This window comes from Xiphophorus maculatus, chromosome 1, assembly GCF_002775205.1.
Source record: "Xiphophorus maculatus strain JP 163 A chromosome 1, X_maculatus-5.0-male, whole genome shotgun sequence".
Taxonomy (NCBI): Eukaryota; Metazoa; Chordata; class Actinopteri; order Cyprinodontiformes; family Poeciliidae; genus Xiphophorus; species Xiphophorus maculatus.
Genome location: NC_036443.1, coordinates 31,405,992 through 31,424,160, shown reverse-complemented (window position 1 = coordinate 31,424,160; position 18,169 = coordinate 31,405,992). Strand labels below are relative to the sequence as shown.

The window sequence follows — 18,169 nt, the reverse complement described above, 5'->3', positions numbered from 1 at the left end:
TCTGTTGTTGCACCGTTTCCTTGGCGACTGTGGGAATAAAGTTTTTAATATTTTTGTTGATTTGTGATGTTTTTCCATGAACTGTCGGAGCAGATGTCCACAAAGGACTGTCCCTGTCTCCATGGTAACAAGGGTTTTAATGTTCACTACAGAACCATTATGGGTCAGAACGGATCGAGTTGGAGACGTTTTCACTGGGAGTCCAAGGAAAATGCAGGAGAAAATGTTTGAAGTGATGACTCTGCTTCTGCTTCTCTTCTCTGACCGAAACTGGCTGTTGAAACCGTCGGCTAACCGTCGGCTAACCGTCGGCTAACCGTCGGCTAACCAGCAACTTTATGTAAATGTCTGTAAAAAAAAGAATTAAACTTGTTCACCACAACCCAGGATTGCAAAGTGTTTTTGTTGAACAGGAAACTCTGACAAACACTCAAACCTCAGGCTGAATGAGACCAGACCAGAACCAGAACCACAGCAAGCCGTCCGACTCGGTCCAGAACCAGAACCATATCTGCATGGCTCCTAGCACTGCATGTCAGGTTCTTCATGGTAACCATTCAGCTGCTAAATGCCTGGGTGGGCCTAGCCCCGCCTACCAGGCGCCGCTTCTCTCCCTCTCAGCTCCTTCAGACTAGCCAGCAGCAATTAGCAAACATCATCATAGGAGCTGCTGCTCAGAGCAACGCTGCTAAAAACGTTAAAGGGTTAATAGAGGAGCCATGTTGGGATGACTTCCTGGAGGCGGAGCTTCAGAAAGAGCAGGAGTTCTTAAAGAGACACAGACCTAAGGAGTTAAATCAGGAAGTGAAATTTCTTTAATCATATTTAATATATTAAGCATTTTTATAACAACTGAATTTAACATAGTTACTATATTGTGCTATAAAATGGAAAACACAGAATACTCTCCCTTTAAGGTTTTGTTCCTGGTGGGAATCAGCATCATTTGGTCACATGGTCACTAGATGGCGCTCTAACACCAAACCAGGAGGCCTGATGAGTCACTGCACAAAATACTGACTTGTTTTTATGGAGGAGAAAATGAAAACAGAAGGTTACAGAAATAAAGACAGAAGATCTGCATGGATGGATGGATGGATGGATGGATGGATGGATGGATGGATGGATGGATGCTGGGTGGAGGTTAAAGGGTGAACGGGGGGAGGTTGCCTGCACAGCAAAAACAAAGTGATGACAGAGGAAGAAAGGAGAGAAAAAGGCTGAATGGATTCAGCTGAGCCCTCAGCCAATCAGAGCGCACGCCTCTGCTCCTTCAGCATCCTGGCTCTGTGATTGGCTGCTGGGAGCGGCGCTGCAGACACAGCAGGCTGAAGAAGAGGAGGACAGATGTTCTTCATCCCTCTCTCTGGGTTTATTTAACGCCATGGACCTGCAGCCCACCCGCGGCCGCTGCTCGCCCCGCGGCATCATGGGAACTGGAGTCCCGCGGAGCCACAGCTGATCAGCTGAGGATTGTGGGTCAGCAGAGTTGGAGATGTGAGGCGGTGGGCGGACGGCGTGCAAACTCATCCGTCCTTTTCTCTCTGCAGCTTTCTGTCCGACACGGAGCAACGATGGGCTGCAGGCTGAGCCGCAAGGTGAGAGGAGGGATGGATGGATGGAGGTGATGATGGAGGGATGGATGGATGGAGGTGATGATGGAGGGATGGATGGATGGAGGGATGATGGAGGGATGGATGGATGGAGGGATGATGGAGGGATGGATGGATGGAGGTGATGAGGCAGCAGAAACATTTCTTCACGTCGAGCCGTTAGTTTCTTTTTTTAAATTCTGTTTTCTTCATAAAAGCTGAAAAAAATCAGAGGCTAAAATTTCAGATTTCAGATTCTGAACATCCTGACATGAAATTATTTTGTTTTGTTTTGTTCATTTCTGAAGCGGTTCTGTTGGACCTCAGAACCAAACAGATTTTATTGTGATTATTATGCAGAAAAGAGGAAAGTGAAACGTGACTTTCAAAATGTTGAGTAAAGAAACAATCTGAAAGGTGTGGCATGTTTTTATATTCAGTTTTATTTATTCTATGAAACAAAATCTTTCATCCTGATCAGATCCATCGTTCCCACCAGCTCAGTTCCAACCCGACTCCAGCCCATTTATTTAGAAAGTCCAGTCCGGTTGGTGAGGTGTGACCTCTGACCTCTGGTCCTCCAAAGTGAACTCTAGCTCAGTTTCATATCTGAACACTAAGCGGACCAGAGACCGCTCCAAAAGCAGGACGTGGACTACAGAGCAGGGCATTCTGGGTAAATACAGCCAAAGCTAACATGTTAGCCTAGCGCTAGCAGCAGAAATGGCTCCTGGTCTTCAGCCAAAGACTAAAGAGAAATCCTCCAACACTAAAATCCTCCATCTTGTTTCCATCTGGTGAAGAAGGAAGTTGCTCTCAGTGTCTTCAGAGGTTTTTGTGTCGTTTCCTTCAGTGGTTCTTGGTGCAGCGCCCCCACAGGCCAGGAGGGGAACAGGTTGGTTTGGGTCAGAACCACAGCAGCTGGAGGTGGAGCAGATGATGGAGTTCTGGTTCCAGTAGAACCGGGTCGACTGGACCATCAGGAGGAAACAGCCTGAATCTGAGTCAAAGTACAGCTGGTCTGGTTCTGGTCTCAGAGGTGCTTCAGTTCTATCTGAACTGGTGGTGGCAGCATTATGATGCAGGCCTAGTCAAGGTCCAGACCTGACTCTGGTCTTAGTCAACAAACTGGTTGCCTGGTAACTGAAACAATCACAACCAGACTGGCTCTAAGAATGCAGATGCATGCCGCACTTTTCAGATGCTTCCTAGTGAAATGTTTCTGTTGTTCTGATGTTGGGTTTTCCAGTGTTTAGTCATGATGTGTTCGCTGACCCTCTGGAGGTTTTTACTGCTGACTCATCGAACCTGAAGCCTCTGCCCGTCTCTCTGTGCTGTGACTGAACGCATGAGAAGAATGACCGGCTGCTTCCAATGTCCCGCCGCACTAATCAGATTCCCTGAAACTGAAGGATGAAACTGGAGTTTGGTACAAAATGAAGGCCGAGTCACAAACCTCACAGCTCAGCATCCATTTTGCTGAGGCTGACGTGAGTTAACGGGAGAATCCAGCCTGACGCCGAGTCTGTGGGTCAGACGAGACGTTTCTCCGTTTCTGTTTCCTGAACGCCGTCGACCCGCTAAAGTCCTGATGCGTTCGTGGTCCCGGTGTGGGCCGGCGCTCACAGGGCGGGTTCTTGTGTAACGGCAGCTCTGATCTCTGCTTTATGCAACACGACTTTTAAATAGACGATTCTTCAGCCTTGAAGCAGCAGACCCTCATTAGGAAACCAGAAAAGTTCTCCAGAGCAGAAGGTCCGCCTGCGGCTGATTGAGCTTCTGGGTTCGGTTCTGTTCACACTTCAGTTTTTCCTCACACGGTAATTCCTGCGTTTCTTTATCGTGGTTCTTCCTGCCCGATCCTTCGGTTCCGCTCATCTCCCTCCCCCTGCCTTCCTGCTCTTCCCGCTCAGCTGAACCGGTTCAGGAATCCGCTCCTCGTTTTCTCTGGATTCTAACTCACGTCAGTCTGAACGGCCCAAACCGGATCCACTTCCACATGTGGAACTCAATCCAGTTCAAACGAGACATTAGAAACTCTAAGTAGAAACTAAACTCAGGGCCGGCCCAATAATCTATAATCAATAATCAGTTAATCACGTGATACATTAGAACAAACTCAATCATTTATATTTTCATGATTTATCGTTTTTCTCTTTCTGCCAAAATCAAACCTTCTTTTATAAAAGGATCATTTTGCTACAGAAACTTCAGAATTAATTTAATATAGTTTCTATATTTAAAGTGTTTTTCAGTTCCAGTTTAAATGTTTATTAGAATTTAAAGTTTATCATCCAGAAACATTTATTATGGTGACTGGCCTAGTTAAAGCCCAAAGTCCTGTTCCTCTGACAGCAGCACTGAATGCTGCTTGGTTTCATCTCCAGCGAAATCAGAGACCGAGCAGCCACACTGACTGGTTCTGTTGGTTCTGGTTCTGTTGGTTCTGGTTCTGATGGTTCTGGTTCTGGTGGTTCTGCAGTGGTTAAACTGAGTTTCATTCCTCCTTATCACTTCCTGCCTGAGATTCGGGTCGAGGAGGAAAAGCGTTTGTTGAGTCGAAGCTTCACAAACATCGAGGCGAACGGATCAGGCCACGTTACTGTCAGAGTGCAGCGGAGCGCGTCACTCTGCGGCTCTTTGTTTGGCTCACACTGTGTGTGTGTGTGTGTGTGTGTGTGTGTGCGTGTGTGTGTGTGTGTGTGTGCGTGTGTGTGTGTGTGTGTGTGTGTGTGTGTGTGTGTGTGTGTGTGTGTGTGTGTGTGTGTGTGTGTGTGTGTGTGTGTGCGGGCCCGGGGCCCTGCGCTGTCTGAACACTGCGGTCCGGGTCCCGGGGTTACGGCGGACTGAGTCCTGACCTACATGGAGCCTCATCTTAACTCCCAGCACCATCAGCCACCATGAAGCGCCGGCGGCGCCGTCCGCTCCGCTGACGCTGCAGCTCAACGCCGAACCAGGAAACACTTCCATTAAAACACGACAAAACCTGAGAAAATCTGTTCAAATGTGGGTGAAAGGACCGGCGGCTGCAGGTGCTGGTTGTCATGGCAACTAGCATCAAACATGTGCTTAAAGAAAACATGAAGCATTTTAAAATACCCCAAAATAAATGTAGCTTATTGATTAATTCCAGAATAATACCGGAGTCTTTGGGTTTGCCATAGATTAAAGTTTTAATATCAATGGGAATTTTTTCATATTTTAGGTTTTCCACAATAATTCATAGTGGCAATAAAGAATAATTGTCTTTACTCAAAAAATAACAAAAACTTTAAAATCTACATTTTTACTAAAAGAATACAAACATACAAATGATTTTGTTAAAACAAAAAATATAACGTTACTTAAAAATTTTTATTTTTATTAACATAAAAACTTTAAAAATAACTGTCCAATTTTTTTATTTAAATTTCTAAAACTGACTGAAAACAGGAAAAATCAGAAGTGAAGTTTTCATAATTCATGACTAAAAAGTCTGCAGTACTTGGTGTTTAGCTGAGCTCAGGCAGCCCACATCATGACTCTTCCACCACCGTGTCCAACTTCCTGTCTCTAGAATGCCATCCAAGTTTTATCTTAAATTCTGAGATTTTACCAGCTCAGCTCGATCAGTTTCCTCTTTCCTCGTGTTCAGCTTATGCAAAATGTTTTTATGTTCTCAGATAAAAAGGTGTGTGAATCATCTTTATGTAACACAATGACAGGCAGGCCTGGCAGGAAGCTAGAAGAGCCGCGGCTGGCCTTGTCCTGAAGCCTGAACTCCCACTCAGTCAGGCTCTGCAGCTTCAGACGTTAAAACCAACCTGCTGAAAATCTCACATCTATAAATGTTTGATGGCGCCGCAGCTCAGGAGGAAACGCTGCAGAACCAGCTGGTCTCTCTGGTTCCCAGCGTTGATCTCAGCAGCCAGTCCGAGTCAGAACCGAATCCTGATTCGGACTTTGATTTATTTATAAATTTATTATATTATATATATTATATTTATTTATTTATTTTCGTTTATTGGCCTGTCGAGCTGCTGGTGGTTCATTTCCAGGTTTCTGAAAAGGCTGAACAGATTTCATGCATTTTCAGGTGCAGGTACAAAAATGTGATTATAGTGAAAATTTCAATATTTGTCACTATATCAGAAAATCATAGATTTATAACAGAGTGAAATATTTCAAGCCGTTATTTCTTGTAATTTTGATGATTATACATAGAATGAAAACACATCATAATACAGAAATTTCCAACATGGAAAGTCAGAAATATCAACCAGACTAGTTGTAGTCTGAGATCTTTTATGGAGCCACTTGGCTCTAATCTTTAATCATTAATATGAATTTTCCTGTTTAAAATAAACTGATAACTGTTTGTCCAGTTCAGTTCATTCTGCCCTCCTGGTTCCCGTCCCTCAGGGTAAAACTCATGAACCGCCCCGCCACCGGCGCCGGGAGGAGCTGCACTTTGTGGACGAGTATGGCCAGCCAATCACAGTACAGGTGGACAGCAAAAGGGGGCGTGGTCACAGGAGGCGGCGGTCCCACTGCGCCGTCGAGTGCAGCGTCCCATCAGAGAGACACTGGGAGGCCCTGAGGGCCATGGGCCTGGTGGAGGGGGACGAGGGCCAGGCGGACGTCTACGGCGCCGGGTGGGTACCGAACACACAACGTTCTGCAGAACCTGAAACATCTAGTGACCGCAAAGGTTGTCTGCTAAAGTTTCTCTGTTTGCCTCATTTCCCCAACCGTCCGTCCTCTGGGCCTGGAACCTTTAAAGGGGCAGATTCTGTGTTTTCCATCTTATAGCACAACCAGGTAGCCATGTTAGCTTCAGTTGTTATAAAAATGCTGTTTATATCAAACATGACTGAAAGAAATGTTACTTCCTGATTTAACTCCTTTAGATTTGGCTTCTGTCTCTTTAAAAGCTCCTGCTCTTTCTGAAGCTCCGCCTCCAGGAAGTCATCCCAACATGGCTCCTCTATTAACCTTTTAGCTCCTATTATGAGCTCAGCAGTTCCACCAGATGTTTGCTAATTGCTGCTGGCTAGTCTGAAGGAGCAGAGTGGGGAGGAGCTGCACCTGGGAGGCGGGGCTAGGCCCACCCAGGCATTTAGCTCAGCTGAATGGTTGCCATGAAATCCAAACAACATGCAGGTTTGTTTTTGATTAATTACCATGAAAGCATGATGGAAAGCTAAAAAGAGTTGATTCTACATGACACTGTCTCTTTAAGAAAGTTTCAGCTCTTTGAAATAAAGAGCTTCAGCAGGAAAACATAGAAAAGCTGCAGGATTTTCAGCCTTAAGCCACAAACACAATGCATAGCTTTCAGATGGAGCAAATCTGTAGAAAGAAACAGCAAAACACGGTAAAAGTTCTGGTAAATGTTCATAAACATCCAGTAAGTTTGTTTCATTTGGGAAGAGGAGAGATGTTGAAAAGACATGTTCTGGTTCTGGTTCTGGTTCTGCTGAAGGAGGCAGAGAACATTTTAATGCATTAGATGGAGTTTGATTAATTTTCATGACAACGCCCAAACTAGGTAAAAAATTCAGGTGGACTGACTGGAAAAGACTGCAGTCATAAATATTAATCAGCTGCAGGAGGTTCTGCTGAGGTCAGCGCAGAACGGGTTCTGACGATGCACACTTCAACACCTGACGCCCCAACATACTCGGGTGTTCTTCGCTCTGCAGAGTCGGATATGTCCGCTCAAAGATCACCTTTTATGACCACATACTCGGTAGTAAACTGCTCAAACAGGGTTCACATTGAACTGTTTTCCATGTGACACCGAGTCCATAAGGTTAGAGTCAACGCGCCCAGCAGAGACGACGCTACGCTCTATCCCGAAGTGACAGGTGCAGAGGCTGCCCTGATGGAGAGAAACAGGGCGAGGCGCTGAAATAGCTAATTAAACTTGGTAATATCCATTAGGATTATGGGAAATAAAGGAATTCATTTCCTTACCTTTCCTTACCTTGCCTACCAATATAGGCAATGACATTGGTAATTGGTACCAGTGTACTCAGTTGGTACCAATGTAGGCAACTGGTGCGTTTGGCTATGGAATTCCAACAGTGCACAGTACGCCTGTGTGACCTCATCATTTTTCCATTCATGACTCCTTATGCTTTCTGTGGCTGGCCTCTTCCTTTACACAGGAGCTACTACAGTCACATGACTGTGACAACTGACCCATACCCGGCCAACAGCCACATGATGATGTCACCTGATGTCTATCCACCCAATGGCTACCTCCCCACAGCATCAAATGATCAACACCTCGGTAACAACTACCTGCCCAGCGTCTCCTACAGCTTGGACCACCTGGACAGACTGGACTACCAGGTGATTTTATGTTTTCTCGCTCTCAGATTTACCTGGGTATGATGATCCGTTCTGCCTTTCTGATCCGGTTTATCTTCCAGGGTCCGGAGATGTTGCCCTACCAGCCGAACTCAGAGAGCTGTCTGATTGGCTGCTATAGCGCAGAAGAAGGGAAGCCGAAGAGTTTCCCCAGACAGGTACATGAGGTGCAAGTCTTCCACCAGTTCTGAAATACAATTACTTCCTCATTCTCAAACTGACCCAGTTTGAGAATGAATTTGAGAATGTTTCTGTGTTGGAGATCTGTAAAGGTCAGTGGAACTGACTCAAAATGTGTGTGTTTGTTGGGGTCAGCACTTAATTCATTGATTTAAAGTTGGATTATGACAATTTGCTGGTTTGAAAATTGCACAGTCTTTAAGGCAGCATTCACAGCATCCTGTTTATCTAATTTAACTCAACTCCACTCCGTCTGCCTAGAAAGTCTGGTTTGGTTGGGGAAGTATGAATACGTAGTTTGAACCAATAGTCATAGAGGAAGTCTAAAAAGTTTGGTTCATGCGTTGATTATCTCCATCACCAACTCACCTCTTTTATTGCCTTTTTAGTCTGACTACCGACCTCCTTGGAGGCCTGACCGCCCTCTCAGCTACCTGCCCCTCAGCGAGCTTGACAGCGGGTTGGGATGTGGACCCGACAGTCCGCACCACAGGGTAGCGCTCTCAGAAGCTGAGACAGATGCCATGTCATCACTACCAGGCCACACCCCTTCCTCTCAAGGCTCCTCCTCATCCTCGGAGTCCCTGATCTCGTCCGAACCCAGCGACTCCGGCTTCCACAGCGTCAGCACCGGCGAGCACAGACGGCTACACAAGATTCCTAGCAGCCACACTCACCGGCAGGCTCACCACTTCCGCTCAGGCCTTTCTCCTCGAGAGCAGAGAGGACGCTGGGATTTGGAGTCCATCCCTGAGACGACGCCAATGACCCACTCTGGACCAGCACAGGCGTCCCGGTGCTCAGTGGGAAACAGCACGACCACAATGGTTCACTTCCACAGAGCGGAGAGAAGTCCCACGTTACCTCGCCACCATTCTCCCCCATCACCCTCCATCGGTAAGTGAAGCTAACTAAAACGCTAGCTGCACTAATCCTAAAGTACAAATCATACGCATTAGTTTTGCTAACACTAGAGGATTGTGGCAACATGCTATTAGCTAATGCTAAAGAGCAACCATCTCAACACCCACAATGACATAACGTAGTTATATCACTCTCCACAGGGTCAAATGTATTATTACTCACCTTCCTGTAATGTTTGCTCTTCAGGAAGTGATGCTTTGGAAGAGAATTTTTCCTTATGATTTCAGTTTTATAGATGCTGAGCTTTGCTAACTCTGTTGCTGATTTTGTCTAATTCACTACAGTAAGACATCAGTATTTAAATTATTTACTGTAAAACTACAGCAATGCATTCTGGGTACAGAATAAATGTCATTTGCTGCACCACATCATGGGTGGAGAATGTGAGCAGCACCAATAAAAAGGCTCGCAAAACAATTATTATATTTACATGTTTGCATGCAGTTATGTACTTAAGTAAGAGCATGAATATAAACATCAAACTTCTTCTTAACAGTCAAAAACCAAAACTTGTTGTTTATCGTGTGCAGGTAGTCGCACCGAGCCCTGCCAGCGGAGGGCACTGTGGTTGGAGCAGCAACAGCAGGGTGGAGGCAGAAAGATGGAGGCTCCAGGGAGGAGTCGAACAATAACAGACTTGAGTGAAGGACAGCGGCGCCGCAGGGCGAGTCATCCCAACATGACGGACCCAAACTCCCTTAGAAACACTCACCAGAACAGCCATCGGAGTCCGAGCAGTAGCACGATGGGACCGAGGAGCAGGGCCAGTTATCCCAGTAACTGTCACCCCACTGGTCAGGTCAGCCTAGACAGAGTCAGTCTCCTTAATCATCAAAGCTCAAACCGGAGCAGAGAGGAGGACTCCCTCTCCAAGAGTCCTGGATCTGCCTCTAGTGGAGTCAGTGGAGTCTCAGACTGGAGAGCATTTCAGACTCTTGGAAGTCACATGGAAAAACCCAAAAGTTCCTGTGGTCCCTTTTACAGCACACTGGGGGCTCCAGAGCGAAGTCCACGATCTCCTACATCTCCCCGCTCCAGGCTATCCAATCAGAAGTCAGTTAGAAATCAGCTGCTCAGAGCCCGAGCTTACCGATTGGCCAGGGAGCGCAGTGAGGTCACAACAGACGAAGAAATGCGGGGAGACGGTTCAAGAAGAGGCGAGGATGAATGGGAGGATGGTCGGTGGGCGGGGAGATACTGGAGTCGAACGGAGAGGAGACGACACATGGCGTTGTCACGGCAACACCGAGAGAGGAGGGGAGGAGTGGAAGAGCATTTGGGTGGATGCCAGGGGGCAGCGGCGTCTCAGACGGTGCTGGAGCTGAGCCACCTGAAGCAGAACCGGCTGAGGAACAGCAAGCTGCTTGATGATTGGACGACAGTGGAGGAGCTGCTGACGCACGGGACGCGGGTGGAGAGTGACAGTCAGCTGTGTCCCAGTCCGCTGCTGTCAGTCACCACCGTCTGATCCTAACACAGGCACTTCCTGTTAGCTCAGAGTGAAACCTCACTAAGGTCCAGATTCATGAAGGGTTCAGTTAATGTGCTCCAAAACATTGATACAGGCTGATCCAGTCTAAACCCTCCAGCTTGGTAGGTCTGAACTTATAAAAGGCTAATCTAGAAGTTAATTAGCCAAAAATCATTATTTACAACCAAATCTGTCAGAGAATGCCATTCCAAAGAACCACTTTCTAGTTGTCAACACAAAGTTTTACCTGGTTGACATCCGTCCCCCAAAAGCCTTGCTCAACTCAGAACATCTTTCTGAGCAGCTATCTGCCAGGTGTTAAGCCCAAATGTTTACCGGTGTTCACCGATAGCTGGTCAGACTTTATGCATCTGGTCTCTGGGGGTCTACAGGAAGACGATCCTGAGCAATAACTTCCACATTTCAGGAAAAACTGCCTTCCAGCTGCAACTTTTTTGAGTCTGGATCTCAGTGATGTCAGAACTGAAGGGCACACTGTTGCAACCGTGGATCAGAACCTGGAGGTCTGACCTTAAGTGCAGACCTGAAATACTCAAAGCTACAACTGGAATCAATGGAAAAGATGAGGAAAAATGTGTCAGCAGTTCTGCAGAACAACCCAAGTTGAGTTTAAACAAATAGCAACATCTGAGAGCGGCAGTAGAAACCAGCTAGTTTGCATGAGTCAAAGGCCTCTGAAGAGATTCACAACTCTGTTGAGAATCTTTGCACAGCAGACCATCTGTGACTCTCATGAAATATCACATGAGTGGTATTTCCTCGTGAAAAGTGACTCCATCTCACCTTTGGTTAAACTGGCTCAACTCGTGTTTGTGCCATAAATATCAGAGTTGACGCTCCAACATCTCCCACGTTGCAGGACTGCTGGGAGTCTGATTGCACCTTGGAGGACTTCTGCACCTTTCTCATCAAATAGCCTCCACATCCTCTGAGAGGCTGATTCACCACAGAGTTTTAAATCATCACTATTGCTGGTTTATTTCTGACTTTTCTGTTTTCAGGTTCTTCTCTCTCAAACAGAGCAGATGTGCAAATATACGAGGCATTACCAGGAGATTTCCTATGTTTTCACAGTATTTTCCATAACAAGGCTGTCCAGTGTTACAGGCTGTTAACCCCCAGGTCAGTAGAACTTATGTTGATCATCTAATGATGGCTTTCATAATCTCTGAAGTGAAAGCAACAAACAGACATTGGATCTATCAGAAGCTAAGATTTGCCGTTCATTAATTGCATTTGTCAGCCTTTGAACATCTGGTCATCAAACACAGTCCAGAGTTAAAATATGTTTTATTTTCATTCCCTGTAGAAATTAATTACAATTTTCTGTTGGCTCCATGAAATGCCAGAAATTCGAAGGATAATCATCAGCAAACATGATAATGTATACAGTTATTGACTTGAAAAGTTCAGTGCACAGATGGAGCGATGCAAGGGACATGACACTGCTTGTGTTGAAATCTCAGTGCATCATGTGAGGTGCAGCAGATCAGATGGATGACAGAGTTGGGAGGTTGGACACATCGATGGTCCCGTGCTAGTAGTTTCCCCCCCCTGTGGACGGGACAGAAGACATGCTCTATGTAGATGCACAAAGTCCTGGTGAAACACTGTCCCATGGCGAGGTCATGGAATGGGTGGGACATGAGGACCTGAGGTAGAGCCGTGATGTTAGCCCTCCCCATTGAGACACTACGGCCAGTGGTCACCTAAAGTCAGTGAAGTACCTTAAGGCTCCCACATATTTCACCCAAAGTGCTGAAATCAATTCTCAGTGATGTAGTAACTTGACAAAAATTGCATCAACTTGTTTGCTGGAGAGCAGGCATCTCTCTTTCTTGACACCAGGCCCGCTGCTGCATAATGGCTCTGTGAAATGTGTTGTGATTGGTCAGAAGTTTGTTTTTGTATTTTATGTAGAAATGCACTCAGACAGCAATGTTGACATTTCTCTTCAACTTGTCCACTTCCTCTAGTTGGGTTTTCGCAGGCAATGCGATTACGTTTGAGGAACGTTTATCAGACGTGATGAGGTATTACGTACATTTGTACAACTCTTTACTAAATATCTACAAAGACAGTCAAATGGCTAAAAACATCTGGTAGAAACTGCGGTGTTGTCATCGATGAAGGAGGCTGTCTGCAAAAAGGTCTGGCACTTACTCCAGGGCCACTGCGTTAAAGCAAAATGGAGGATGCAGGGAGGCAGTGGTGAGCCTGGCAGGAAGAAAGTTATGCCCAAGTGCTACTGGGTTGTGACGTATACTGAAGGGAGAGAGGTCTCCCCAGGTAGTCTGTGACGTGATTGAAAGAGAATACAAATGTCCCACAACCATGTGATCACTTGTCAATTGTTTGTCTTTGGATGAAATATGGAACAGCTGTGGCAAACCGTGGCACCAGGAGAAACACCGGTGAATCTCTGCAAGAGTATGTCAGGATCAGTCAACTGTCCTCTAAACTACCATGGTCTCCGATGTGGTGGTCATCTGCGGTAAAGCAGACCTGAGATTCACCAAGGAACATGAAAAACACCATTTAACAGCTAAAGCTGTGGCTGCCATTATCAAGCCATGCACAGGGTGTTCAATCAGCAACCCAGCTGATGCCTGTCATGGTGCTAGATGTCATTTAGATTCCTGGGAAGAGTCCAGTCCCTGTCTCCAGATGTCACAGGGTTCTGTGATGCTTGACACAATGATCCTCCCTTGGTGTGTCATGTCTTTGGAGAGTTGGACCTTCCTGATGTGTTCCAGATGGACACTAATTTTGGGCCACTGCGACTTTTGTACATTCAACACTCTGGGCGGGTACCAGAGCCCATAAACGTCTCCTCTGGGTCTGCTGACCTTCTCTCGCTGTTCCTGATGACTGTTGGATGCTGAGGTTACTGCCTGATAACACTGTCCTACTGTTTGTGATGTCGACTCCACTGCCTCCTGCGGTGATAGATGCAGTAACTCCTTGAAAACCAAAGAGTAGAAACCTTAAGAAAAGCTCAACTAAATGTACTTGTTTAAAGGATCCTCAGCTCCTTGAAAGCAAATTCAAAGAATTGAAGACTGCATGAATACTTCACACTTTGTTGGAGCTCTGTTTGTGTTCGTTCCACTTCCCAATGTTCATGAAACCACTCCGCTGGCAACTGAAGTGGTGACAGCACACAATCAGAAGTCTGTTCACATCACCACTTAGTTGTAAATGAGATGTCAGCAGCAGATTCAAGCAAACTGTGGCACTTTTCATCCTTTAACTGATTAATTGAGCCTCTTATCCAGCCTGTCAGACTGTCAGTGATGACATTCAGGTAGTTTTAGATCTGAGAGTGGATCAGTCAGGAGTGGAGGAGAACCGGAGCATCTCATTACTGTGAATGGAAAATACTGATGCTTGTTTCATCTGCTCTGAAGGGTTGCTGGAAGCCCACATGACTACAGAAGACATCTGGAGAGAGATCTCTGTCAGGGTTAAATGTTATGATGTAACTGTTCAATGCAATTTGTTAAATATGAGCAAATGTCTATTTATTTTCATATTTTAAAGACTGAGTTTATGAAATCTGAGATTTATTGTCCAAGTTGTAAACAATAATAGATGTCAGGGTTTGTTTTTCTAATCTGTGTGTGTTGGTGTGTATGCTATTGCAAGAAGGAGAGTAAAAAGTTCGATACTGTCTGTAGTGTTTAGCCAAAGATATTGTGTAAATCTGATATCTGGACAATCTAGAAGAACTGTCGCTGTATGATGTAAGAGTATATTTTATAATCATATTAGTTTTATATATTTTCTGCTTTATTTTTCCTTCTGCTGGTCTGTACATAGATATTAGCATAAACCACATTAGCACTGCTCCTAATTAGCAAACATGTCAACAATCCCCTGAAGTGTCACAAGTCCTTTAGGATTTTCTCAGACCTTAAACCATGTGAAGTTTAACCATGTCGTGAAGCACAGATAGTTGCATCCATCCATGTCAGGGACCAACAAACAGTAGAGAGGAAAAGGAAACCGTCTACGGAGGGACGAACTACCGGCCTCAAAATAAGGGGTCACAGTGGGGCCCAACTGGACCAGTGGGGACTTTCTCTGAGTGAAAGAAGAGGGACCCACAAATAAGCTTCTAAGTACCCAAAACAACTGATTCTTTCACTAACCAGATCTATCATTCAGCCAAACAGACAAGACCGTTTCCAAGCTGCCTGTAGGGTCCAGAAATCACCAATCAAGCAGGCCCAATCACACAGGCGAGCTTTCAGAAAACAAGCTGGGATTGGCTAACCAAAGGATCAGTACAGAGCATTACTCTTACGTTTGTCAGGCATCTCTAGTTTTAAAGGAGAAACACACTGGAGGTGTGTGTCACCTTATCAGTTTGGGTCTAGCTGAAGATTCGTCTCTGAAGGAACGATGAAGCTTCGCCCGACGTCCACTGACCAGTTTGACCAGTTTCACTGTAACCTGCCCTTTGTCTGTGAACTGGAAAGAAACGATGTGTGACGTAGCATTCTGCGGCGGTCCTGGTGAGAGTTTGCCTTAAATTTGTTGGCCATCTTTGTTTTGATCTCACAGGTCGTTCCTAAATCACATCTACCAGAACCAGCTAACCCTTAGAGAAGTCAACGTTACATGTTGGCTACAACCTTCAAACCCACACATAGGAGCCTCTGCTGCCTTTGTTTAGGCAAATCTCCCTTGGGTCCACGCAGCGATAGTGCCCCAAAAATATACTAATTAGACCTTTTTTATGACTAAACGGTCAAATTATGACATGGACAACAAAAGAAAGAAAATGGCTAAAAGCCCCCTCTTATTTACTCCCGTTTCTCACACTGTCCCAAAGTTGGAAAAATCAGCAGAAATCTCATCCAAGCTTAGAATTTGTTTCAATTCCAAAATCCAATATGGCTGCCTGCCATGTAAAAAGCTTTGATGGCTGCAAAATTAGCTATTTATTTGGACTTCTATCAGTAGTAGTGATAACATTTCAACATTTTAACCTGATGCACCTGCGGTCCCACTTCTACTGGTAGACAGTGTGTGTATGAAAACAATGGACAGACATGCATTTCAATCTTACATTGTTACATGATATTTAGCATGCTAGTTAGCATGGTCACCAAGCACAGTAATGAGAAAGTCTTGCAAGTTTTTTAAATTTGCAACTAAAACATGTTTAGGTTGGGCTTGATGTAATTCGCAGAGCCTGAGATTCAGCAACCCAAAAACTCCTGGTACACCAAAGAGATTCTGAAAAAGGGAAATGTTTTAATTCTGTTATGTAAATGTGATTGTCTGTTTAATTTCAGATCGTGCCAACTTCACCAATGTGTTTTAAGTAGCTATACTTTATATGTTGCGCTTAGCTTAGCTTAACTCAGCTTAGTTTAGTTTAGTTTTGCTTAGCTTAGCTTAGCATGAAGGCTTGCTGGAGTACAACCGGCCCAAATCTGAAACACCTTTGTCTTTTGTCTTCAACTTTTCTTTATAAGTAAATTTATAAATTCAAACATTTTTAGACCATAAAGAAGGTGAATTGTTATTTTTCTGGTTCTGGCTGTTGGTTTAGTTCTGGTTCCGGTCCACTATTATAAACTTCACCTACCTGCACCGAAGCTTCCCGCGCTCAGTCCGCCTGCACGTCATCAGGAAGGACGTTTGTTATTGATGAAACATGGCGGCTGCTATGACTCATCCGGCTTTCTGTTCTTGGGTCTGTGATTTCCGTGTACCTCACTGTGAAGCTGAACCGTGACGTTGGTGACCTGAGTGGTGGAAAGCTGGTTGGAGAAGTTTGAAGGAAATGACGTCACAGGAGACTGTGAAGTCAAACTGCTTACTGTGAGTCTGGATTCTGTCGAAATTCAGCATCTCAATAAAGTTTTATAATGAACGTTCAGTCTCAATGACTTTTTAAAACCTTTCTCAGTGAATTTTTTTATATTATTGGAAATAATAATAAATAAATAAATACATTTATTTATTTTTAATAAGAAAATAAACATTTTAATGCCTAAAATGCTGATGTAAACAAACGCGTGTCTGGTTTATTGTTGTTTTGAAGCAGTTTGCATCAGAGGGTCGCCATGGCAACGGTGACTGGCATGTCATACCTCCGACGTCGACTGCGGTTCTGCTGTGATCCGTGACCGTTGCCATGACAACCAGCGTTTCCGTGCCAGCCAGTCTCGCAGCTCATGGCCTTGTCACCATGGAGATGCGCCTCCGAACCGCTTATTTACAGAAAATAGGCGTCATCAGAACATCAGAACCATCCGGACCGAACCGAATCGGACCCTCCGGACTCGGCAGACAGCCCACAGTGGAGTCAACCTGAGTTTCCTCCACACCACAGACCTGAGGAACGTCAACACAGCAAAACCAGCTGGAGCAGGGCGCCCTCTGCTGGCCAGAGGCTGGGATTACAGCCAACGTTCCAACAGGGAAGCTTATTTACAGAAAAATCTTATTTAGAGTGAAACGAGGATTAATGTGAGACAGTTTTGTTCATCAGAAACTACGGAAGTCGATTTCCACCACGTCCAAACAAATAAAAGCTGAACAGGAAGTCATCAGATTAGGTTGTAAAGTATGAGATTCTGAAGCCTCCTTGGAGAAACAGCGTAACTTCATGTTTCATAATTATGACTGACAAAGTTGAAATTATAATCTAGTATCTCGGAATTATGACTTTTATTCTCAAAATTCTGACTTATATTGTAAATTAGCCTTTACATACAGTCTCATTACCTTTAACTTGCTGTTGTAATTATCAGTGGGAATTTTTTAAATGAATTAATTGCAGGGACTGTAATTAACAAATTCCCTTTTCAATCAAAAACCATATAGGCTATTGAAAAAATAAGAAACATTTTCAATCCAACGACCCTTTTTGCTGCTAATTATTGAATAAATAGATAGCTATATGCAACAAATATATTTATATTTTCAATCTGTTCTTCATCCCTCAGATTGCAGCAAAGTGTTTTCCTGTCCGTTCATCGTTCCAGAGTTTCTCTGATCATTCCTGGAGCTTCTTTGGACAATGCGGCCTGTGGATGCTGGCATTAGCATTAGCTGCTAATGCCAGGCATTGAGATGCTGCTTTAGCCTTGAACTCCTTTTAGCACAACTTAAACCCAACAATAAGAACCAACAATAAGGGGCGTGCTGTGGTGGCGCAGGGGGTTAGCACGCCCCACATTTTCAGCTGGCTGCCTGCAGACGCAGCTCCTGTGTGTGTTAATCTGTGTATAAAAAATTGTTGCTGTAACTGCGAAATAATTTCCCTGCTGGGATGAATAAAGTAATTCTTCTTCTAATCTTTTGCAGCATCCAATCAGATCGTTCAGGAGCAGAAATCAGAAGCAGCTTCGTCCTCTATCATGTTAGCGGATGTAGCTAACAGATTTATGGCCGTAGCAGAAACACACGCGGGTTGCAGCTCTGGATAATTTAGGTTAAAAGAAAAAACTAAATTAAATACTAAATAATAAATTGCATTAATAATTTTAACATGTTAAAATCTATGTGATTAATAGAATTTAACAAGTGGATGCCACAGACCTAGAGTCAATAGAATAGAAATCTTGAAAGTCTTTTTGTACAAAAAGTAAAAAGAGAAACA

General features: G+C 44.7%; 1 protein-coding gene across 1 annotated transcript; it reads left to right on the top strand.

Annotated features, from left to right (window-relative positions):
• The first annotated feature begins 1,339 nt into the window (after positions 1 to 1,339).
• LOC106699791 lies at positions 1,340 to 16,228 on the top strand. The gene is made up of 7 exons (XM_023334724.1): positions 1,340 to 1,475; positions 1,551 to 1,598; positions 5,994 to 6,226; positions 7,745 to 7,931; positions 8,012 to 8,107; positions 8,519 to 9,026; positions 9,584 to 16,228. The coding sequence occupies exons 2-7, from the start codon at positions 1,575 to 1,577 to the stop codon at positions 10,519 to 10,521; spliced, it is 1,986 nt and encodes a 661-aa protein (XP_023190492.1). The 5' UTR covers positions 1,340 to 1,475; positions 1,551 to 1,574; the 3' UTR covers positions 10,522 to 16,228.
• Positions 16,229 to 18,169: the final 1,941 nt, after the last annotated feature.

Coding starts and splice junctions, on each gene's coding strand:
- LOC106699791 (XM_023334724.1), top strand. CDS start 1,575: ATGGGCTGCAGGCTGAGCCGCAAG. Junction 8,108..8,518: donor CGAAGAGTTTCCCCAGACAG/GTACATGAGGTG, acceptor TTGCCTTTTTAG/TCTGACTACCGACCTCCTTG. Junction 9,027..9,583: donor TCCCCCATCACCCTCCATCG/GTAAGTGAAGCT, acceptor TATCGTGTGCAG/GTAGTCGCACCGAGCCCTGC.